This window comes from Pimephales promelas, chromosome 1 (assembly GCF_988280905.1).
Source record: "Pimephales promelas chromosome 1, fPimPro1.hap1.1, whole genome shotgun sequence".
Lineage (NCBI taxonomy): Eukaryota > Metazoa > Chordata > Actinopteri > Cypriniformes > Leuciscidae > Pimephales > Pimephales promelas.
In genome coordinates, this window is record NC_142769.1 from 27,770,101 (window position 1) to 27,794,523 (window position 24,423).

Below are 24,423 nucleotides of genomic sequence, written 5' to 3' on the forward strand. Positions count from 1 at the left end.
CAGATCACAACATAGAACTGCACTCTGCTCCTGGCACTCAGTTAACCATCCTCCGGAAATGAAATGGCTGCTAGCTGTAATTAAATCAACTTTCTTCTGTCTGAGAGGGGAGAGAGAGAGAGACATTAAACAACAGCTCATGAGAATAAAGAATTATTATGGTGAAAAGAAAAGGGCAGAGAAGAGGACTTTGTGTTTGCATTAAATCAAAATACAGTGAAATTTGTTTTTTCTGCACAGTATGTTTGTATAATATAAATGTCTCTATACCCGTCCATGGCTGTGTCCATGTGTTGGTTTGTGTATTGACATAGAAGAAAGGAAAATAAAGTACATTCCCATTGCTGTGTCCTGAAGTCTCTGGCTGCAGTCGTATGATTGAGTTTGCTGAAGGCTTCTCCTGTTCATCTCCTCATCCCGTCGGATGCGCTACACACTCCTACACTTCTAGCCAGAAGCCCCTTCTCAGCACTCAAGAGGGCCATTAACGGGGTGTTTCCCAGTTCCTTCGCACTCCTCCTCTGTCTTGATATTTTACTAGCTTTCTCTTTCTCCCCTGTCACTTTGCTTTGTAGATCAAAGTCGTTTTCCCGCCATGCAGATGACCCTCTCGATAGGACCTCCATTAAGCCGTGGGCTAATGGTCCCACCTCCTCCCCAATCCAGCCCATTTACGCTAAAAATTAATTAACGTTCTGCATCAACAGCCTCAGGATGCCCACCACAGCTTGTCAGGGAAGAGAAATGAGACGCTGATCTACTGCAGAGATATTTGGATGGGCGTAAGAAATTGTGCGCTCGTCCCAAAAGTACGTAAAACTGACTAATTTCAGCATTATTTTATAATTATTATTTTTTTAAAACAGTAATTGGCCGTGTCCCACCAATGAGGCCCCACCGTTAAGGCCCGCAGACCTAATGAATTTTAATGAAAAGGATGCCATTGAAAATCAAATTTATTTTCATTTGTCAATTCAAATAGAATCAGCAGAGGAAAGCGCAGCTAAACAGCCGGAGGGACAGCACTGAAAATCCATTTGTCATGTACGTGAGGCTGCACTGACTCGAGCGCGGACGAGGCAGTAACCAGGCCTTCTTTGCTCATCTCTCTCTCTCTCTCTCTCTCTCTCTCTCTCTCTCTCTCTCTCTCTCTCTCTCTCTCACTCACACTCTCTCTCTCTCTACCTCTCTCTCTCTACCTCTCATCGCTCTTCCCTACCCCTCACCTGAGCTGCCAAGAACACTTATCTGGTGATTAAAGTGGACTTGATCCAGATGTTACAATTATGAAGTGCTGGATCATGAATTTTCTGACATATTTCTAACATCTTTATCAAGGATCTTTTCATGGTGGTTTAGATATAAAGGAGCTCCATAAGATGTGGTGGACTCCAGCTCTCTCATGCACACAGGTGGAGTGTAGAGGTGTGAGCTGATCTGTAGTCAGGGAGCAGGTGGATGCCCATCTTTTGGGCCGACAGGTGTGTTCTGGTTTTTGCAAAGCTCCTGAGAGACTTTATTACACTCTTTTTTTGTGTGTGTGTGTGTTTCTGAACTGCTCTAATCACCTCTTTGCTTCAGTATGCCTCTCTCTCCAATTCAACACCTCAGTCTCTCTTCTGCACTACAGAGCTCCAAATTTCACAGGCACAGAAGGGAACGTTTCGTTTCTTTAAGTAGTCAGATTCAGCACCATGTTACCATGTTTGACTTTTATTTTAGAGCTTCCTCCTCCCCTTCAATCACTTTTCATGTCGGAGACATGGTCACAGTCCTTTTAAGGCAAGTTAGTTCGCCTGCCAGCAATCATGCAGAAACGGCTTCTATCAACTTAAAAAGGGAAACAAAACAAAAACTGTTCATCAACAGAATGTTTCAGGAATATGGGAAATCTGTAATAAAATCCATTAACACTGGAATTTGTCTAAAAATAACTTTTCTTAAAGATATTTTTTTGCTGGGATGCCATTTAGGAATTATTTAAAGAGCCCCTATCATAGCATTTGAAATGTTCCTATTTTTGTTTTGGGAGTTCCCAAAAACAGTTTAACGTGCATGCAAGGATAAAAAACACTTTATTTGTCTTATAATATGCATTTATTTTTAACTGATTTGCTCATCGACTCCCAAATGATTTGAGTGACGCGAATCTGTCAGTTGTTATTGGTAAACCGTAGGCAGAGACTGTCGGCAACGGTATGCCCATAACCAGGATTATAGCTTGTCAAGTGTTGAAAATTGTATATAGTGTTTGAACAAACGTGTCAGAAAAAGTGCACTTTCCACACGGTCCCTTATTCGCGTCTCCGTCAAGAGCGAGCTTTCCCGGAGAAACTCACATTACAGCGGCTTGTGAAGGGCAGTGCTTATTATATAGAGCGAAGTCATATTTGGCTAAGTCGTTTAGGAGGTAATTGCCATTTTTCAATGAATGTCTGGTGAATATCAAAAACAAAACTAACTTTACCCTGCTTAGAAGCTGCCAGCCCGTTCTCATCCTTTAGCGTCACATAGAACGCTATATGACAAAACGGCGCTATAATACGCACATGGCACCCTTTATCGTTAATATAACACGCGAACCCAAGTTGTCATAAATCCTTTAGCATATAATATGAGACTACCCTACCCCACACCTAAACCTACCCATCACAGCGCGTGTTATATTAACGTTAACGGGTGCCATGTGCGCAGTATAGCGCCGTTTTGTCATAGAGTGTTCTATATGACGCTAAAGGATAAGAATGCGTTGAAGCTGCACGTGTACACAACACACACAACACAATATAACTATATTGTGCATGCTACAGAAAACATAGCAAACATTATTAATATTACTTACAGATTGTGATTCGGAGGAGGACGAACCTCATCCATATACACTGGATACTGAGCCCTCTTTCAGGAACAACCGGTTTGCGAATGATTCGTCATTAAAATGATGAGAACACAAGGTTCGGGCTATACTGTTGTGGTATCGTTGCAAATATGAACTCTGATTCTTCACATGCTCATCCCTGGACAATGGAAACAAGTGGCTGAACTATCTTTGCATTGTAGAACACACCGTCTTCTCGAAATGATGCGATTCAGCTGAAGTATTTGAATGTGTTCTAGACTAGACTTCAAGTTTACACTCCCGTCTGCGCGCGCAGTTGTTGGGAGCGGCCAATGAGCTAATGTTCTGTATTTACGTCACGACAAAACAGCTAAGGACTCGTTTCAAAAACAGTTCATTTCATAGACTCTGAGTTGACTCTCACTTTTGAAAGACAATAACTTTATATACGGTGCACTTTCAGATATAAATCTTTGCAGGATGTTTTCATTCCGTTCAAAAATCCTTGATAGGTGCTCTTTAATCTCAGTAATTTTTGTACATAAAATTAAAACCATACAGGTTTGGAGTGACATAAAGATGGGTGGCATTTTAAAATTTTTGGGTAAACCCTAACCCTAACTTTCCATTCAATTACCCTTCTAAATTTAACTGAATCTGATTAGATCACGGCCTTTAATGGGGGAGTGTGTGGGGTTATAAGCAATACAATGCAGTACTTAATGTTAATTCAGAGGAAGACGTACTATTTGAATTCAACCCACCTACATAAGGTGAGAAATGAACAGAAGAACAGTCCTCAACATCAGCCATTATTCCCTGAAAATGTCTTTAGCAACAGGAAACCCTTGCACAGCTCAGTGAGCAGTATTGCCTCTTGAAACCACCTGCTGGGGTGAAGTATACCTGTACAATGCTTAGAGGGGGCCAGAGAAAGAGAAAAGGATAGCGTGATCAGCCATGGATCTCCTCCAGGAGTGTTGAAAGCTGTGCTAGATGGGAGGAGTGAGATCACAGAGATGCATTATGCTGAGCTAATGCATGTATAATTGAATTCCATCAGTCGCACACTTCTTTATGATGGCAGGATTACCTCTTAATAGAAGTGCTTGGGTTTAATGAGGGACGAGACAAAAGACTCCCATGAGGAGCACGGGGGAAGACCTGGACACAAACACACACACACTTGGACGTGATTGCATTCACTATTAGCTTCTGCAGTTTGAGGCAAATGGGTGTATGTTTTTACTGAGGTTAGGCTGTTCATTGTTTATACCGAGTGCAGCTCACGCCTGCAATGAGAACTGAATGTTGTTGTTTTTTTCTCTCATAGGCAGTGATTTCTTTTACCATGTATATATGGTATTTGTATTATTGAATTATTTGCCCTGGCTGAGCTCGGGCTCAAGCTCAAATCTATAGCTACTGCAGCTGCACGGGGCTCTGTTGCTAGGCAATGGCCATCCATCTCATGAGCATGTGTTTTGAAATACTTGTCTCGTTGTCAGTCAGGATTAGTGGCAGTTCCACTAAGAGTAAAAAGACGTCTTCATTTTGCAAAGATAAATGTCAATAAGTGTCAATATTTTTCACTCCTGACGGCATCAGATCCATCGCAGTGGACTGTATTTCCATTTTCTTTTAATGGCATCTGGAAATGAGGCCGTGATTAAAGTTTAAAGGCCTGTCAAACATTTAGGCAAATATTTATTTCCTTCACTTTAGATAGAAGGGATTCATTTGAAAGGTCTCTAGAAATCTAAGACATGCTTTCTCGTTATGTTGCTCTCTGCATTAAATGGCACTCTTATAAACTGATCCACTTGCCGTACTCTGGTAATGATGTTTCTGTTCGTTCATGCAGTCTGCATGAAGTACTCTGAGTCCAGGGAGAGGTTGTAGCAAGAATGGGTTCATGTCGGAGCTGATTAGCCCAGCAATGCATGCTGAAGCATTAGAATGTCAGTTGTACGTTTGCTTTCTGGATCTCTCTTTCACTCAAACTATTGAGTGCCATCTATCTATCTATCTATCTATCTATCTATCTATCTGTATGTCTGTCTATCTATCTATCCATCGATCTATCATTCTATCATTCTGACTGTCTGTATAATTCCTTTTAGGCAAGTCATGATTTGAACTAATTTGCGGTCATCAGGGAGCCGCTATCAATCTGCGGGAGACTCCCGGAACTTCCGGGAGACTTGGGATGTCTGATATTTACACAACTATATAAAATTTTCCGCTGTCGCAAACCTCAAATGTGTCAGTGGAACCAGACGATAGGCTAAAATGTTTCCCGGCTTGACTGTTAAAAGCAGATGATTGGCTTTCCAGTGGGAGGGGCGGGGCATGTGCATACAACCGCCATCTTTGGTAATACGGGTTTCCCTATATAGTTGTTTTAAGGATTGGGGAAGTGGCATGTCTCCATATAAATAGTATAATATGCACTAAACCTGCATCATCATTTTCAAAAACTTGCATTTTCACAGTTCACACTACAACTTGTAAAACATTGTTTTCAATTTTTTTCACTTTGGAGAGCGTTTTCGAAAAGTTGTGTTGTCGTTAATTAGCGCTGTCTTCCTAACTGTTGTTCTGTCTATCATTCTATCGTTCAGTATGGTTCTGTCACTCTGTCTACCTATCATTTTGTATTCTCTCATTGTATTCTGTATTCTTAAAGGCATTGTAATTTTTTTCAAAACTTTCAAACAAACTTTTGGCAAATCAACATTTGCTTTTATAGTAAAAAAAAAAAGTCAAATTTAAAATTTAAAAAATGTTCAAATGGCCATCAATTTTTATTAAATTTCCTTAGATTATCATTTTAATTGTATTTCTGTATCCTGTTTTCTACCTTTGAAGTTAAAGCTGCAGTCCGTAGTTTTTCCTCTTCGTCGCCATCTCTGGTTGAAATCTGCAATTGCAGTCATTTGCGGAATTACCACTTTATGTGGGTTGCACTTCGACACCCTTGGCACGGCACGGATGAATCCAATGTTTTGGAGAGAAGGTGCAACGATGTGGATACTTGCGTTCAGAATCACAGATTATTATTTTAGGAAGTATGACCAACATAAGAATTTTCACCGGAATATGTCATCTGAATAAGTAAGAAACATCCATTTTTGTTCTGACCAACTAAGGGGTAAAAGCATTGCAGTAAATCGCGCTGATTATATTTAACGATCATATCACGTCAGACTGTGCAAATTATACTTTGTTCTCAAATTGTTAACGTCAGCATTGCGTGACTGCATGTAATGCCCTTCTGACATGTATCCTTGTTTTCGCATGGGCCGGATGCACTCACTTTTTTTTCTGTAGCCACTCAGAAGTCTTTAGCATTTTACAGCGGGTGAATCTCCAGTTTTCACTGGTGATTGTCGTTTGAACCTTTCTGGATCCGCCATCAAATTGATGTTTAATTATATCAAGTGCTGTGAGAAAAGGCTATAAATCCCCACCTCCAACATCCTCACACGCAATATAAGTTATACTAGCCAAGACTCCTTCAGAAGTAGGGAATGATTGAAATGCCATCCACCCTTCAGACTGCTTTGTTTTTGCCCTTAAGAGCAAATTGAAAAAGTAGTAGACCAACACATACAGCAACAGACAGAGCGAGAGAAAAGCCTCAGGAAGAGTGGGTGGACCGGTATTGAAGAGATGCCTGGGGGGACGAGATCTCTCTGCTTTTGTCATCGTAGCCCTCAGAGAATCTGCAGACCTGCCGCCTGCCGTCCCTCTCAACATGCCTTTCTTTCTCTCTCTCTCTCGTACCCTATTTGACTTCTGGATAACTGATGTCTTAAAAAACTCACGTTTTGATGCAAGGCCTCCACAGTGGTCAGGAAACAGCACAGTAAAATCCTTCTTTTGCTTTAGAAAGAGAGAATAAACTGAGGGAGTTTGAAAGAGGCGGAGGGAGAGGTCAGCCTGTAGGCTTGCCTCTGGCCTGCTCTTCCATGCTGGGTTCGTCATGGTGTTGAGTCCGAAGCTCCCAATTAAGCGAGGAACGTGTGTGTGCTCATGGGTGTGCAGATGGCACAGCGAGCCACCGGTCACAACTGTGCTCCACTGAGGGAGTGAAACGATAGGAAGTTGGGACCAGACACACACTCATAATGACACATTCTGTACTCACATGCACAAACTTAAAATACTACTCTGGTTCACACACACAAATTCTGGCACCTACTTTTCCACTGTCTTTGTGCTTTGAGGACAGATGCTTTCCAAATGCACTGGTGTATTTTAACTTCTAGTCTTTAAATTGGCAGCCATGACAGTTGTAGAGCCAAATACAAGGACAAAAACTTTCCTTCTGTGTGTGGCCGCCAGTTAAACCTGTGAAAGCTTCAGTAAAGCATCTGTTCTCCGTGCAGCAGTAAGTGTGGTGTCATTTAATCCTGTCAGGGGACAAAGTTTGTCTGCTTGGCTAGTTGACTATGGCAAAAGTCCTGTGCCATCCATCCCCCCCACCAAATCAGCCTCCACTGATGGGTGGCCAGCAAAGGTGTACAGGGGCTTTGGCAGAGAAATGCACAGATTAGTGCACCAAGCTCCAGACTGACCAAGACAATCCACACTGGAAGACTCATCGCCTGCCAAACCATCCCGGGCAGCTAACCTGGGAAATTAATTTTCATGGTCCAACTTAAATATGAGTTTAAATAAATAATCACATTATATGTAGTTGTAGTTAGAACATCTGTGAGTCGTGTGTATTGAACAGAGTAATACAACAGCAACATTACACACTATTTAAAATGAAAAACGTGAAATCGCAATCAACCCCCCCTTTAAGCAGTACAACTGTTTGAAAATTAGTTTAAACAAAAAAATATTTGTTTGTTTTCATTAAATGGATTTCTGTCTGTGGTAATCAGCAGCATGTCGATAGAGCTCAACTTGTTTCGAAGCTGGAACATTGTTTATGCAGCTCAATCTTTTTTTCGCAGCTCAACTGGAGTATGTGCTTTGTGATAAGTTGGCAGCAGTTAACACTCTTCAAATGTATGTTTTGTGCACTTCTCATCTGTATTTCCTTCTCCTGAAACCAAGAAGAAACAGCAGAAGGAAGAAAGAGAAGAAAACCTTTATACACTTTCTATTTTTAGCATCTTGCATGCCCAGGTTGAAATTAGAGTAGTTCTGAGAAGTGTCACTAGTAACTTTCAGACTATGGGGGGAAAACGCTGTGAAATAAATGTGTGGAAAAGGGTCCTGAATAAAGCAGAGGCCTGGCCTGGCAGATGGGTTATTGTTGAGTGATTCAAAATTCACTGCTGTCTCCCAGATCCAGCTCCCCCACACTCAGCACTGAATTATGGGAAGGAATAGGTTCTGCTTAATTCGCAATTTTCAAGCATTTTTCCAGTCTCACTCACTCATCAAGCCCTCTGCTTCTCCACAGTGTGTGTGTGTGTGTGTGTGGATGATATTCTAATTTAAGTAGTGTTCAGTGCCCAGACATGCTTTTAATTGGTCAGAGTTCACTTATTTGCTATGTGCTTGCAAACTTAATTAGCAAGGGTTGAATTCAACATGACAGTGTCTTTGCATACATTTTAGCATTGTGTTCCTCAGACCTACTCACATTAACAGACATTTCTCCTGTTCTTTCTCTCTCCACAGCAAGCAGCAGCAGGCATTCCTGCTGGAGAACGTGGCATGTAATAACGCGAGCTGTCGGGAGGTGGGCCGCATGTTCAGTGTGCGTTGGGAACAGTCAGACCTCAGTGCCATCCCCAGGGCTGTTGTGGCCACTTTTTTTGACATCTATGAGGACGTAAGTGTTGGCCTTTTCCTCTTGCTTTTGGCACTTTAATTAAAACGCGGCCGCTGCTTTAATCTCCCTCCCTTTCTCTCTCCCCGATCACTCTTTCTTCATCTCGTTGATGTCTCTCTGACCCGCATTATACCGAGATTTAGTTATTATCTGATTTACTCTGACTGTAATGTTGCCCCAGTGGTGTGGCGCAGGCTCTCGCCTCTTTTGACATTGAGAGTAGAGAACTACACCCTCTACATTTCCAACAAACCCCTGTCTCTGATGCATTAACACCCTGTGCATTCTCTGTAGCCTAAAGACTTCTTTGAACCTGTTGTTAACTAAAGCTATTAAAAATAGTTTTCATTAATTGCTATAAAGCTGAAATAAAATTAATCCTTGCTTCCTCTCTTTTTTTTTTATTCCTCGCACTATTTTTGTTTCAGTTTGAACCACTTCACCACTTATTTTCTGCTCTTAGTAGTCCAAACGTATAGCTTCCCTTCGAGAGCTCTATCTCTCCTCCCTTGATCTGTGTGTATCTCACTGATGTTTAAGGCTTGTTACATATTGTTATATTGATTCTAAGTGTCCTTTGATCAGAGTGATAGAATTGGATTGTTCATTTTACACAAGAAACACGCATGAATGCGCCTGACTATTGTCTGTCTTGACTAAATCCTAGTATCTGCATACAGTAATAGGTTAATCTCAAATGTCCAGATCACATTTCATCTAGGGGTGTGCAATTTCACGATTTTTGATCATGGATGATTAAAATATCTCTCCACGATCTACTTTTGAAGAAATATCGTAGTACCATGCTACAGTGCATTCTATCATTTGCAGTTCTGACACATGCGTCTCAACAACGAGACTACATTCACATCACATGTTAACGCAAAAGTAGAGTTACACTCACGGGACTCTGCAATTCACAAAAGCTTATTATTTGCATGTGCTTTAAAGCCTTGCCAGTTAAACATGCTGTGCTGATACGCTGTTCTAACATGTACTTTTCTAAATGCATCTCGCTCACTAAAAGCCTGTCAAACAGCGCTTGGTCACTAAGTTATCTTTCGAGTCGTATTGCGCTAATACTGTCAAATACACAGAAGGTTTAAATAAACACAGTTGGTTATGTCTAAATGTCTAAGTGAAAATCGGATGCGTGTCTGTATATTAGATGCCTGCAGATCTTAAAGTGACAGCAGCCTAACAGTAAACATGCTGCCGCTTGTCTTTAAAGGGATAGTTATTACAAAAATAATAATTTCTGATTCATTTCTTTCTTGTGCTGAACTCAAAATACGATGTTGTGAACAGTTGCTGGTCCCCATTGACTTATATACATAAATACATACTATGGAAGTCACTGGGGACCAGCAACTGTTTGAATGCTACTATGAAATGCACCTAGTTTAGCTGAAAAAATAAAGGACGACTATTTATTTCATTTGTATATTATGTTGTGTATATGTAATGTGTTTCTTTGTTCTTAATAACAAATATAATATAATGACAAAGATTTTTATATTGTCTGCTGTTATTTTTATTTTATATTTTGTTATCTTGTAAGGCTTTTTTTTTTAAAATAGGGACATTAGTTTGGCTGTAATGCTCAGTCACTTGCAAAATAGTAAAACCAACATGAAAAAGAATCGTGATAAAATCACGAATCATTATTTTCCTGAAAAAAAAACAACATTTTTGCCATATCGCTCACCCATAATTTCAACCCATGTAAAAAGAATCAAAGATTATTTTGCATAGAAAATTATCTTTGTTTTTTAAATCAACCATTATATGCATTGTGACATTGTCATTTTTTCTGGCTTCCTCGTGTTTGTCTGCTATAAATCTTGTGTGTTTGCCTGTATGAGAGTCTGTGGTTCTTTGGTCACCTAAAGAAGTGAAACATCTCACTGCTGCAGACGGCCCTCAAGCATCTACAGTATACACGTGTCTAATTTTGCCATCCTCTACGATTGACTCCTTCCCTCCCTCGACCCTTCTCTCCATCTGTATCGCAACCTTTTCCCCATCGTTATTATAATATAGCAAATTACCTGGAATCCCCTCATGCTTGCATAACTAATGAAGCTAAAGGCTCATTAAACAAACAGCACGCGCACGTCTCATTCCGTTAGCATTCGAGCTAGTCATCATTAGCACAGTATTACGATGCTATCTGTACAGGAGCCCCTGCGCAACCATTTTCTTAAGAGCGAGACCAATAGACTGCAGAGAGGGGCTGATAAGAAGCGTAATAGCTTGCTGGAGTCCATTAAGGATATGAGTGTTCATCAGACGGGCGAGATTCAATGGGCTTGATGCATTGTTTCTGATTTCTCATTTGCAGGGTATATTAGATATGATCGTGCTCAGCAAGGGGGAAAAGGAAGACCTCGTAATCCACGCTTTGAAGAACAACTATGAGGCCGACGCGTATTTCGTGAAAGTAATCGGTGAGTATGGGATATGGCGTTTTCACTGCCTGGCCACCGTAGCGGCAGTAGAGCTTCCGGGTGTTGACATTTGGAGAGACATTTCCAGAGCCAAATTTGTCCACTAGAAAGCAGCCATGATGCCATTTAATCCTGCCTGCTGTGTTTTAATTAAAAAAGAAGGAGAGATTCTCCTCTAGCTCAAGCGCAGAGATTAGCTTCCTCAGTGTAACAGCATGTGAGGATCATTCTATCAGTGTCAGATTAAAACAAGGATGAATCTGACCCAGAGTCTCTAAATCTCCCCTCCTCTCGCTTATTAGCGTGCTCTGTTTCTCTCTTTCCTGTAGATGTGCTGTTTAATGAGACTGCTGTAAGCTAGCATGTCTGGCTCTGAAGAGAGAGGCACTCTTGGTAGTTTACTGCATTGACAAAGTGCTCCCAAGATGCTTGTGCCCCTTTCAAATCAAATAGCCACTTGTGTGTGTGAGAAAGAGGTGGAATTTATGTTTATATACAATATAAATGTTATGTTTTATACAAATAGACTCTCCTCCATAATAAAGCTGCTTTTATGAGTCTGTAATCTCATGACTTCATGCTCCTGCACTCCTCTACCATCCCCAGGTTTGTGTCTGTTGCTGTAAATTGGAAGCTACACTGCCGTTTAAAAGTTTGGCGTTGTTAAGATTTTTTTCGTGTGTTTGAGAGAAGTCCCTTATGCTCACCAAGGATGCATTTATTTGATCAACAATAAAGTGAAAACAGTAATTTTGTGAAATAATATTATTAAATGTTCGAAATGTTTAATTGATAATTTAGCCTAGAGGTTAAAGACCGGTTAACATTTAATTTGCAATCTGATTGAGATGCAACTGGACAGTATATAAAGGCTCATCCCTGCTAAATAATATATTAGCTCTTTATATCCTCAGCACTTCTTAAATGCAACCATGTTCAAACTGTAAAAACTATGCTGCATTAAAATGCACTAGTCCATCCATATGTCCATGTGCTCTAATTGTTATAAGATGCGTTTTTCTTCAGACATTTGGCTGCAAATGACTTTAAACTCAAAGATCGTAGTGACTGCCATTCTGCAGCCCAAAATATAGAAGTTCTCCTTTGTATTAATAAGAGCCATTGCTAGACCCTTTTTACTGGGGCAATTGGCCCCAGTAAAAATATGTCCATGTAAAATATTATACAACAATCTATGCCTGATTGTGGAGATTAATGTATACCGACCTGAAAATCATTTCCCTGATAATTATTTCATGTTAGTTTTCCATCGGCTGTTTAGAATCAGAACTAAATACCAGATTCACAAATGAAAATGTCTAAAATTGTTCACGATTTAGTTTGATTAAATCGGACAGTTTACTCAACCATTGATTCATTTCACACAATGTAACGATAAGTCAGAAAACAAAAAGTGTGCTGGAGTATTATAATCTATTGTAATAATTTCAAATGTCTGTCAGTTTGTCACAGATTCTTTATTTCATTTGCAGTCTGTGAACTACTCTGTGCTGCAGGTAAAGTCATTTTATATTCATATGCGTAACATTATCAAAACATTGGAACAATTTTTGATGGGAGTACTGATGAAAGACTAGAAAGCTCCTGAGACTCACCTGACCCACCATTGTCCATTGAGACGCAAGGCACACATTATACCAACTTGCTTCATTTTTTGTTCTCTAGAGGGATTGTGGGTATGTAAGCTGTGTCCTAATGCAATTACCTTTACTCAGCAATTTACATATTGCCGGGGGAAGCCCTGTTATTTTGTCCTCAGAGAAGTAAATAAACAATCTAGTTCTGTTCGAAGATGCCAAGTCCTCAAGGCTATGTGTGTTTTCAAATAAATTTGAAGCAGAATATGAAAAGAATTCAAGCCTTATCATATCCGTGTGATACGTTGAAGAAGCCTTTTCACACGTTCTACATTTGCATCCCAGTATCTAGAGCCTTTTTTTTTTTATCTTTTGCCATGTGTAAAACACCCGTTTTCCTTAAGGCGGGCATACACTGTGCGATTTTCGTCCGATTTTGAGCCGAATTCTGACTCGTGCGACTCTTTTTCGTGTCGGACCGATTTTCAGCTTTGTCGTGCAGTGTACAGGGAGAAACGAGAGGCGATTAGCCTCTCACGATCGACAGTCGGATGGTGGTCGGATGAATTTCCAACGCATTCTCATCCTTTAGCGTCATATATAACGCTATATGACAAAACGCCGCTATACTGCGCACATGGCACCTGTTATTGTTAATATAACACGCGCTGTGATGGTTAGGTTTAGGTGTGGGGTAGGGTAGGGTAGACTCATATTACGCTAAAGGATTTATGACGCCTTGGGTTCGTGTGAATATTAAGGTCGTGTGTCCACCAAAGCGTTTTTAGCCAGCTGAAAACGCTAGACGCTCTGCTGAAGACGTCGTGCTTTGGGCACTTAAGAGAGTTTGGCAGCGCAGCGTTTTTTCCGTTGAGACGTTCCGTTGCTATGATACAGAATATCCGCAGCAGTTGAATGTTGTGACAGTTGGTCGGTGTGGTATTAGTCCCCCCCCCCCCCCCCTCCACTGTGATTGGACGGCTGGGTAAAAAGTGACAGTGATGAGCGCTGCGTTTTATCCAAAGTTGAACATTTTTCAACTCCCAGCGACCAGTAAAAACGCAGGGCGCTCGGCACTTCAGCGTGAAAAAAACACTCGGCTCGGTACGCTCATGGCGTTTTAAAAACGCGGCGCTCCCATTGAAAACAATTGAAAACAGGCACGTGGAAAAATGCTTTGGTGGACACACGGCCTAACGATAAAGGGTGCCATGTGCGTAGTATAGCGCCGTTTTGTCATATTGCGTTCTATGTGACGCTAAAGGATGAGAACGGGCTGGAATTTCTGGTATGTCGAGCTACGAACCGATTGCCCTAAACTCAGTGTTTTTTTCCCTCACTGCGCCTGCGCGAAAACAGAAGTTTAACCATTTCATCTGCAGCAAAAATTAAATTAAAATAAAAATGAAAAGAGAGAGATCTTTAAGTTCTGTAGTTCAAACTAGCTACAAATTACTGCTGCTTACCTCCAGTTCGTGTTGCAAAATGGATAATATTACCCACGTCTTCCAAGCCACCTGCGATGTAACACCTTAATTTGTCAAACAATGTTTTTGAAATAAACCTGTTTTTAATTTTCATTGATGATTAATTATGGCAATGTTCGGACATATTATTGACTGTTAATAGTTCTTTTATATGCCTATAATTCATTGTAATCGACCTAAATGTTTTAGACAATTTTTAATGAGGAGTAAGATTATGTAATATTTGATTATCCTCACAGCACGTTGATTATGTGCTGTGAAAATATTGCGTGGCAAATTAATTATAATAGCGGATCAATTTAATAATAAAATTAGCTTATAGGCCTCCCTAATAATGGCAATTCAATAATACTAATAATAATTAAATGCAGAAATTGAAAATGCTAAATCATCTTGATATTGATAGCAGATGCTTGTTTTGACAATATCTCTGGATACATACACGTATATAGGCGCAATCCAGGGGGTTATCATCGCAGATATTACACGTATAGTGTGAGCAGTGAAGTCGCAGCTCGACAATCGGACCGTACAGTGTGAGCACATAAATCCTGAACTTTGGCTTTGCATCGCATGCGATTTACTCGTTGAGTGTGAGTAGGTACCTTGCTGAAATCGCACAGACATCGCACAGTGTATGCCCGCCTTTAGTGTCATAAATTCTCATACACTGATATTTATACCTCTCCTCTGAGCTACAACTCAATTGAGGCAAAAGAAGTCCAAACGAGCAGTGAATGGTTAGCAGGAGAGCACAAGAGAAAGGGAGAGGCCAGGTGCTGTAATTATCTGTGATTGCGTGCACTAAGCGCACACAGACTGTGGTTGGAGTGTGTGTTTGTGGTGTGTGTGGATGAGTAAGTGTATGTTGGCTATAGGCAGAGAGGGAGAACTATGGCAGCTGATTGCATTCCTGTTCATTTATTAGAATGCAGATGAGCTGCAATGAGGAACATCTGCACTCTTTGTTCAGTCCAGCGTGCGCTCCTTCCTCAATCTGCAATCTGTCATGCTTTAAACCCTGCCCCCGTCCCACACGTTACAACAGTACATGGGAACTCATAAAGGGAGGCATTTTTTATGAATGATTTGCTGTTTTTTCTGTTTCATCCTGTCAGTCATTGTAGTAGTTTTTTGGGTGTTTTTTTGTCTTATTATGCCTGATTTTAGCCCGATTTTGGCCCAATCAGTTTGACGTAGGGTGTCGTGGGGATTCGTAAACGACAACGGGCGTCGGAAAGCAAGATTCGATCGTATCATCTCGTTTAGTGTGTCATAGTGGGCGACAACCTACGTCGCATATGCGATGCTTCACGACATCACAACAAAAAGACTACCGTGTTTAATTTTTTTAACGGTCGTCCACAACGGTTCCATCACATGTATGAGGTTGACCAATAGGAGCACAAGCTTTTCCGTACACAACTTTCAAAAATGCTGAAACGAAAGAGAGACGATGGTTAAAACTAAAAGTAAAAACATATAAGAAAACAATATTTTACCTCAAGTTCTCTTTGGAGGACTGACAGCCCATACTGTCCTCTTCGAGCAATCCAGGAACGTGTCCATTGTCGGGTTTTTCCTGAACACAGGACAGCCAATACAACACTCACCGTTAAAGACGGCATGCGATGACTGGTCAGGAAGCAACGTGTAGTCTGACATGTTTCTTATCCACGGCACGACAAGATTTTAGGAGTCAAAATCGTGTAATCTGACACGGTGACTATTGTAACAGACAAAAAAAAAATCATGTACTCTGAACCAGGCATTAGACAGATTTTGTAGAGAGAGACAATGAATTGTCAGGAAGGGAAAGTGAAAGGTGTCACACGCCAGACTCTGTATCTATACATATCTATCATTATACAGATGAATGTGACTGTGTCTCTGTCTATCCATCCACACATCCATCTCATGCCATTATTAACTCACTAATCGCCAATGTTGCTGTGTCTGGCTGCTCAAACGAACAGAGACACATTTTTTACACTTTTTGGTGATATGATGGATTACTTCTAGTTGTATATTGTGCTAGGATAGTTAAGTGTGCAGAGATGGGTTGTTGTTGTTTTTTTGTTCTGTGTCTTTCATTGAGGCATAATGATACGGTAATGAGAGACTGAGAGTGCTGCTTTTTACTGTAATCACTGCCTGAACTCAGCTGAGACTAAGAGCCAATCATAAAGTCATCTTCACTACTGATGGGTTAGGGTATGGTAATGGACGTAATCTCACGACTCCGGGCTGGGATCTCGCATCTTTGAAACCACCTGGTCACCACTTTCATGGACTAGATTAAGAGTGACAGGTTTTGTTACAACTTTATAAAGTTGCGCTCCACCACCTCTGATGGTGTAATGATGTGTCGAGCGTATGTGTCGGGCAGCTGTTATGAATGACATGAGACACAGTCACTTAGAGTGTCGGTGGCATCTGGTTTACCAGTGCAGAACAGAACAGCAGGCCTCATGTCCAATTTCACAGCCATCACATCACAGCTATTCCACTGATACTGCCAACTCCCGGCATATTCACTCCCTGTCCTGGGAACAACAAACTGCAAGACTATTTGCATCCGTTCCTTTTGTCACCACAAGCAAATGTACAGTTGAAGCTGTTCAAACAGAATCAAATCAGACGTCCTGGGATAGGACGTTCAGTCTGGGAAATTGTTCACGTAACCATATAAATTTATCAAGATGTCATCATGATGAATGAACCATCATGTTTTTTATTTAATTGTTTTCCGAATGTCCACTTTACTGCTCTGTATTTCCCCTCAGTTTATCATAGATGTCTGAGGCCAGAAATGTCGCTGTGTAATCATTTTTATTTCTTTGTATTAGAGTGATTTCCAGAATCTCCAAATGGAGCCTGCGGGAGAAATAGAGACGAATGTCGAGTCTTATCTTTATACGAAGGCTCAGACTAAGCCCTGACAGTAAACAAGCACATTATACATGAAAGGAGTTCACAAAATGGCATTTCATTGGGATTAAGCACATCATAAATGTTTAGAGGTATTCAGTGCTAAACCTTCTATCTTTTAATGGTTTTATGCCGCACTCTTAGGTGGGCGCTGCACAGCCTCACATGCTTACACACACACACGTACACGATGGAAGCGTGTCATGACCGTGCATATCATGCTTCAGCTCACTGCACAAGCCCTGCTGGTGGTTACCTGTCATCAATAGAGACATTTCCACTATGTGTGCATGTTTCCTTATCCGTTAGCATGTGTGTGCAGGCAGGCATGTCAGTTTGTATGTTCAAACTAGTGTTCAGTATTAGCCATGCATTCGCAAAGATTTAAAATGTATCTGACAGCTGCAGGCCATCAGGATATCTGGCACAAGGAAGTCCATAATACCTGGATAAAGCTATCCGATAGCATTCCCGTTCATCTCTATGGCAGCTGCTTAGTTTTTGCAGCACCCCGTAACACTACAGTTTTATTTGGTGGTTATGAAATTAGCAGTTGTAGTCTTTGTCACCCCAATAATTTTTGTATATATATTACGTCGTCCGCTAGGGGTAAGACGCAATAAGTAAAAGAATACTGAAAAAACAGGCTTCCACCAGGCAGTCAGACCAAAATCATCGAAAAAACGAAACCAAAGAAGATAAACACCATAAATGATTAACATGTTTATTATGATTAAGAGTCATCACCAAAAGTAGATAACAATAAATGAAACCGTATTCATTAGTGGGGACCACTGGCCCAAACAAATAAAAATAATAAAGTAGGCTATAATTAATCTATAGAAAACCGAGTAAAGCAATGAAATCAAAAGAGTGGCATTTTCATCAGAGTGACCCAAGGCCCAAAATAACAAACTAAACCCCAATCTAACAGAAATAAAACATAACTAACCTAACACAAAAGAAAAGAAAATTACAAAAACGCTTCCCTATCTACGCTCTTCACATAAATATAAGAAAATAATATTTCCCCAAACAAAAGAACAGGTCTCTCCTACATAACCACCCTCTACATAAAACAAACAAAAAGAAACATCACAAAATTTAGGTTTGATTTGATGGTTAGCAGGAAGTCCGCACCACTGCGACCGACCCGAAGCTGGAGTTTTCTTCCACTGGAGTTTTTAACAGGACTGCCAGCTTACCCACCAATTATCGCCGGCAGGGTGTTATCCAATCAACGGTAACCTAAAACCCAAAGAAAAACAAAACATACACAAAAAATACATAAGGAGAAATACACATAACGTAACAATATGTATATATATATATATATATATACTGTATATACATGTGTGTGTATATATATATATATATATATATATATTATATATATACATAAATGTGTAAAAGAATGCAGAATTTCACTCTGTCAAGTAGGGATGGGACGATAACCGGTTTCACGATAAACCGTGATAAAATGTACTGACGGTTAGTATTATCGTTTAAAATTTAATTATCATTAAAACCGTGTTTGATTATCGCGATTTTAATAACTCACTGAATCCTGTCGGCCAGTCTGACGCAGGCGCGCAGCACGCAATATTTTTTTTAATTACTATTCGAGAAGGAATGGTGGAAGGCAGTGACCGTGCTCAGGAGAGGACCAAATCTGAGGTGTGGTCATACAAAAGTCCTGAGGGAAACTTGATCGAGGATGGTCACCCTGTCTGCCGAACAAAAAGTCACTGCAATAGAAACACTTCAAATCTGCCGAGTCGTCATCACCCGAACGCAAGGCAAGTTAACTTTGACCTCAATGCCAAAACTATGTCTGGGAAACAAAATGTTGTTTTGAGTTGAAACATTTTATGTCACTCACTTGAAACAGACGTGAAGCTTCCGCGAAGAAAAGTTCGTAGCGAGTGGATTTGAGCCAAAGACGAACGAACAACTTCAAACAAGACTATTATTAAGAGTGATGTTTTAAGGGATAGTAAAGTATAGATACATCACGTATTAAACCGGTTTTATTTTTACCACATAATTACGGGGACATATTGAATTGATAATGAGATTAGCTAATGTTTTAAATCTTACCTGTTTATGAATTCATTTCGTAAAACAATCGTCCAGACGAGACATATCACACCAATATTATCAAAGTCTGTAAACAATAAATCAACTCTGATTTCATTTTTGCAATACAATCAAAAACCACAGACGCAAGACGGCAAGTTGTATTTGAATGAAACAAGAGCGCGTGTCCGTTGTGATATGGAATAATGCGTTGCTATTGACGACGGGCATTATAAAGAAGCAAATGGCATAGAATAGAATCTTGCTTAAAAAACTGCATAGAGAGGCTTGTTTTATTTGTTGTTTGTTGATTTTCAATTATAAAACTTGTTGAAATGTTTTCAGTGTGAGCATCAGTTCTTTTTGAGCACTTTCATACATTTTTAACAAAACCGTGATAATATTGATAATCACGATTATTTTGGACACTATAATCGTGATATGAAATTTTCATACCGTCCCATCCCTACTGTCAAGTAACATTCAGTTGCCATGAACGTTATATCTTTCAAGAAACCAAATAAACACCCACATCCGTAATTGCCAAATTTTTACAGCATATCCACCCCCTCCTACACGGCCGGGCCATGTACAGAATCAGACATTTTGAGGTAGAGGCCCAAACCAAAAATTACAATAAAATAGGGCAGATCGATGATGGACATGGAAGATAGCTCAGCCGAATCACGTACTGCGGTGAGGTTTGGTTTGTTGTGGAGAGAGGCTGAGAGATCCATGTCAGAGGGGCAGGGGCCCCACTGGGCCCACCCACCAGTGCACGTTTTGATGCTCGAGGTACTGTACCTCGGAGGACAAACTTAGCTCTGCCGTAGATTTCAACCAAAACAACATGTATCGCTCTTGTGATTAATAGACGCACATTAGTCGTTAAGAGCGACAAGTAAACATACATTTAAATCACCATTATGGTGATCAGTGTTTGCTTTGGGTTTGTTTTAAAATGATGGTTTTCTCCTTCAGTGATTCTGCTTGTTAACGTCAGGTGTCTTCAATGTTGGCAATATAAAATAAAGAGTTTAACTTTACTCATTTTAAATGGTTAACTTTTTAGGAATAATTTGATTAATTATTACTCAATTCTAATTTGTTAAGTTTAATTAATATTATTGCTTGTAATCTATTGTCACAATTATATTGATTAGATAAAGCATATGCATTTTTGCAGTGAACTCATTCAAAACATTTGTCTTTCAGGCCAAATATGAAAATCTGGAATTTTCCAAAGGATGAGTTGTTATTGAAACATTTACATCATTTGTTTTTCCATCATAGACTTTCAAAGACACTTTTTTCCCCCTTTAAATTTTGTTCTTCCATCATGAACTTTCTAATTCGCTGTTTTAAATAGGGCTGCCTGTCACTGCCAGTTTAAAAATCCAGTGCTGCGTCTCGATAAAGACAGATGCACAAGTACACAGATGGTTCTTTGTGTGCCACTAATGAGCAATTAATGATTTTTTACTTTCCCTTTCATATGCGCTGTTCTCTAACGCACAGTCAATTTTGGCCTCAAGAGAAGCAGAAAGTCTGGCTCTTATTTCACACCATTAGTGCACATTTTGTCCAATTTATTTTCTCTAGGCATAATTCCTGGCTGAAGATGATTTCGGGAGCAGAGTTGCTGTTAAATTTTGTGATACGAGCAGGGGTGAATGTAGTGCTGGCCATGTTTAACAGTGTTGTGATGTGTGGATTAGATATGGACCCTTAAATTGTCTTATCTGATATATGGGACAAAGTTATGATTCCTTTTCTCTGTCTTTATCTCTTTCTCTCTGCAGTTCTGAGTGGCCTTTGTTCCAATAACTGTCCAGAAAAAGTTAAGGTGAGTTCTAATATTTTCTTCTCTTTCATGCAAGACACTCTACTCGAGTGGCAATGGCATGTGCGTAGTATCACCAGGCCAACATTCAGTGTGTTCCTGCTGATTTCGGAAGAAATCAAACTAATTCAATCACAATGCTCTCCACATTCCCTGCCGCTTTAATGCATTTTGCCCATTTAATAAGCTTTTTAAGTTAAAGTTTTTAAGTTGAAATAAGTTAAATGTGCTGTGAACAACCTATAACACTATAAGACTTTATTTTTCCTCCAAAGCAAAACAGAAATTGTAATAAAAGTTAGCAAAATCTTAGGCATATATGGTAGTTAGTGTTTGTCTGAAGTGGCTGATGTTTGATATATACAGTAATATTTAAATTTTGGAGTCAGTATGGGTTGTTATTTTTAGGTTATTTTTTGTTGTTACTGTTGTTCTTTTCTTTAAGAAATTGGTTCTCGTCAAAAGTGACAGTAAATACTTTTATAATGTTACAAAAGATTTCTAATTCAAATCAATGGCATTATTTTGAACTTTCCATTAATCAATTAATCCTGAATAAAATATATATCTTGGTTTCCACAAAAATATTTAGCAGCACATATGTCAGAGACAGGTTGCAATGATGATGGCACAATGATGAAGAATAGAAACGAAACATTCTTTAATAATAATAACTCGAAACACACAGAAAAACACGGGGAGAAATACATAAATAGCAACAACATAAATCATTGACAACAAACCGTATACTGAGAAAACTGAGGGCTTAAATACACACAGATTTATCAACGGAACTAAGAATATATGTGTGAAACTACTGAGTAACTATGGAAACTAACTAGCAGGCAAACCAGAACAGAATGAAAACAAAAACAAAACACAGAGTTATATACTCCTGACAACTGTTAATAAGCAAATTACAATAATTTCTGAAGGATCACTGAAGACTGGAGTAATGATGCTGAAAAGCTTTGCCATCACTGGAATAAATTATGTTTTTTTGTTTTTGTTTTTTTTATATATTCAAATAGAAAAAAGTTCATTTAAATTTTAATAGTATTTCACAATATTACTATTTATTTATTTTTTTTGTTAAAATGAATGTAGTCTTGGTGAGCATGAAGAGAAAGTCAAGTCAAGTCACCTTTATTTAAAAAAGCTTTATAGAGATAAAAAAGATGCTTTATAGAGATAATAGAGATGTTTCTAAAAGAAAATAGTATCGTCCATCTTAAGTAAAGCAGATCAATAGTATTGTTGAATATTAAATTAAGTCCCCAACTAAGTAAGCCAAAAGCCAAGGCGACAGTGGCAAGGAACCAAAACTCCCATCAGGAGACAGAATGGAGAAAAAAAACCTTGGGAGAACCCAGGCTCAGTCGGGGGGCAGGTTCTCCTCTGGCCAACGAACGCTCTGTGTATGATTATGATCTAGGCAGCATTACAGGTCAGAAGTCTAATTGGATCAGAATTAGGGGTGTCACCATATACCGGTGTTGACGATGATATTCAAAGCATGAAATATTGACATTGTGGTAATTTAGAGTGTGGCAATATACTGGTATTGGCGATAACCACAATGTTTAAAAGGAATAGGACTGTTATGATAACATGACACGTAAATACTCCAGCGTGAGTACCTGGTTGGCTGACACCTATCAAAGAAAACGACGAAGCCCGGGCCGTGCAGCTAATCTGAGAAGAATGTCGTCTGAGCGAGAGAGTGAAACACTCAGTCCACACCCGAAAAAATTAAGCTCGTCTGTATGGGAGTTCTTCAGCTCAAAAGAAGCACTTTAAAGGGGGTAAACACAGCTCCATGTCTTTAAAATTCATACACATTTTCTCTTCAAAAGTACACACACCTATTGCGCCATTCTGCGTCTGTCCGCAGCGGCCAGCAACGGCTCTTGTTCAAAATCCTGCCGGGACACAGATTGCATTTTACGTAGTTTTATATTAAATTCACATTATATTTGTCTCAAATCATCATAAATGACTTCACCCTGTGCTGCAATGTACATTTAGTTTTACATTAATTTACAGAAATCTGCTGCTTGAATGAAAATTGCTGATATTATTGGATTTTCCGGTTCATTCAGTTAATGGATGCTCTGAGGTAAAGTGTTCAGATCACAGACTCAGCAACTATTGTATTTAATTGTACAGTACAATAATAACATAATATATACCGACATTATCTTAATTTCACAATGTCCTTAAACATAAGAATACTGCTGGCCATAAATTAAAAAGTTTGCATCCGGTGTGCAATACCTGAGTTGTCCTACACGCGGCGCTGTACAATGTGTAGCCACCAACCTTTTTACCCATCTCCGAGTCCCGTCCTGCCCCACCCCAACCATCTTCCTTTTGGCCACAATAGCCATGGTGTAGAAATTCTAACATCATGACAGCCCAAATCAGAATATTTATCCAGTTCCATCTTGTTGGAAGTCGGAATCATCACGCCAGTATGGAGATGAGTTTGTTGAAGATCAGTGCGAATGAGTCGATGAGAAAGAAAGAAACTTCTTTCAAAAAAATCTTACTCACCCTGAACCATCACATCACACTATTACTTTTAAAAATGTGTGATATTATAAAAAAAAATGTACTTGGTGTTTACAAAAGCAATTGAAAGAAATTTTAGTAGTCAATACATATGTGTTCTAGAAGTGTCAAAATAATATGATCACTTCTGGCATTAATCTGCCAAGCAAGAAAACTTTGTCCGATGTGAAAATAAAAATAATGCCAAATATTGGCTAAATAATCGACATTAACAATATATAAGTTGACCACTGAATGTAGGTATTTCTTGGTATTTCTGGATTTAGATTGTCTGTGAGTTCTGTCTCGTTATCTTTTCTCCTTTGACTTTGTTGACTAGCTGTTGTGGACGAAGACACGTGTGACACAAAGCTGTCCTCATTCTGACGAGAAGACAGGCTTTTAGTCTCTCTCTCTCTCTCTCTCTCTCTCTCTCTCTCTCTCTCTCTCTCGCTCGCTTCTACAGTCTCTCCAGTTGTCTAGGAGGGCTTCTGTACTTTGCTTCTTTTTCATATTCACAAATTCTTCTTTCTTTTTTCTGGCCGTCTCTCTTTTATCAGTCCATCCTTCACCCTCTCCTGCCATCTACATCTATTTTCTACGCTCTTCTTTACTTTTCACCATTATCTGTAGATTGAATGCTAAAAGATCGGCTTTGGCTGCATCTGAAATCACGTACTCATTCACTCAATCACTGTTCTCAGCAGAATGCCACATAATGCAGATAGTTGAAAGGAGTGAAAAAGGAGTGGAAATATCAGTCTTATTCTATACATCAGAGTGTACTATGAGTATAAAAGAGTAGACAAATCAGTTGCTCTTTACTCGAACAACAGAATGGCT

The 24,423-nt window shown here is 39.6% G+C and overlaps 1 protein-coding gene across 1 annotated transcript in view; it reads left to right on the forward strand.

The window, feature by feature from the left end:
- itfg1 (integrin alpha FG-GAP repeat containing 1) overlaps window positions 1-24,423 on the forward strand; it is a 129,935-nt gene that overhangs the window by 75,162 nt on the left and 30,350 nt on the right. Inside the window, exons 11-13 of the mRNA XM_039693448.2 lie at window positions 8,486-8,639; window positions 10,984-11,089; window positions 20,987-21,030. Coding sequence (XP_039549382.2) covers window positions 8,486-8,639; window positions 10,984-11,089; window positions 20,987-21,030 — 304 coding nt within the window. The remainder of the gene's footprint in view (window positions 1-8,485; window positions 8,640-10,983; window positions 11,090-20,986; window positions 21,031-24,423) is intronic.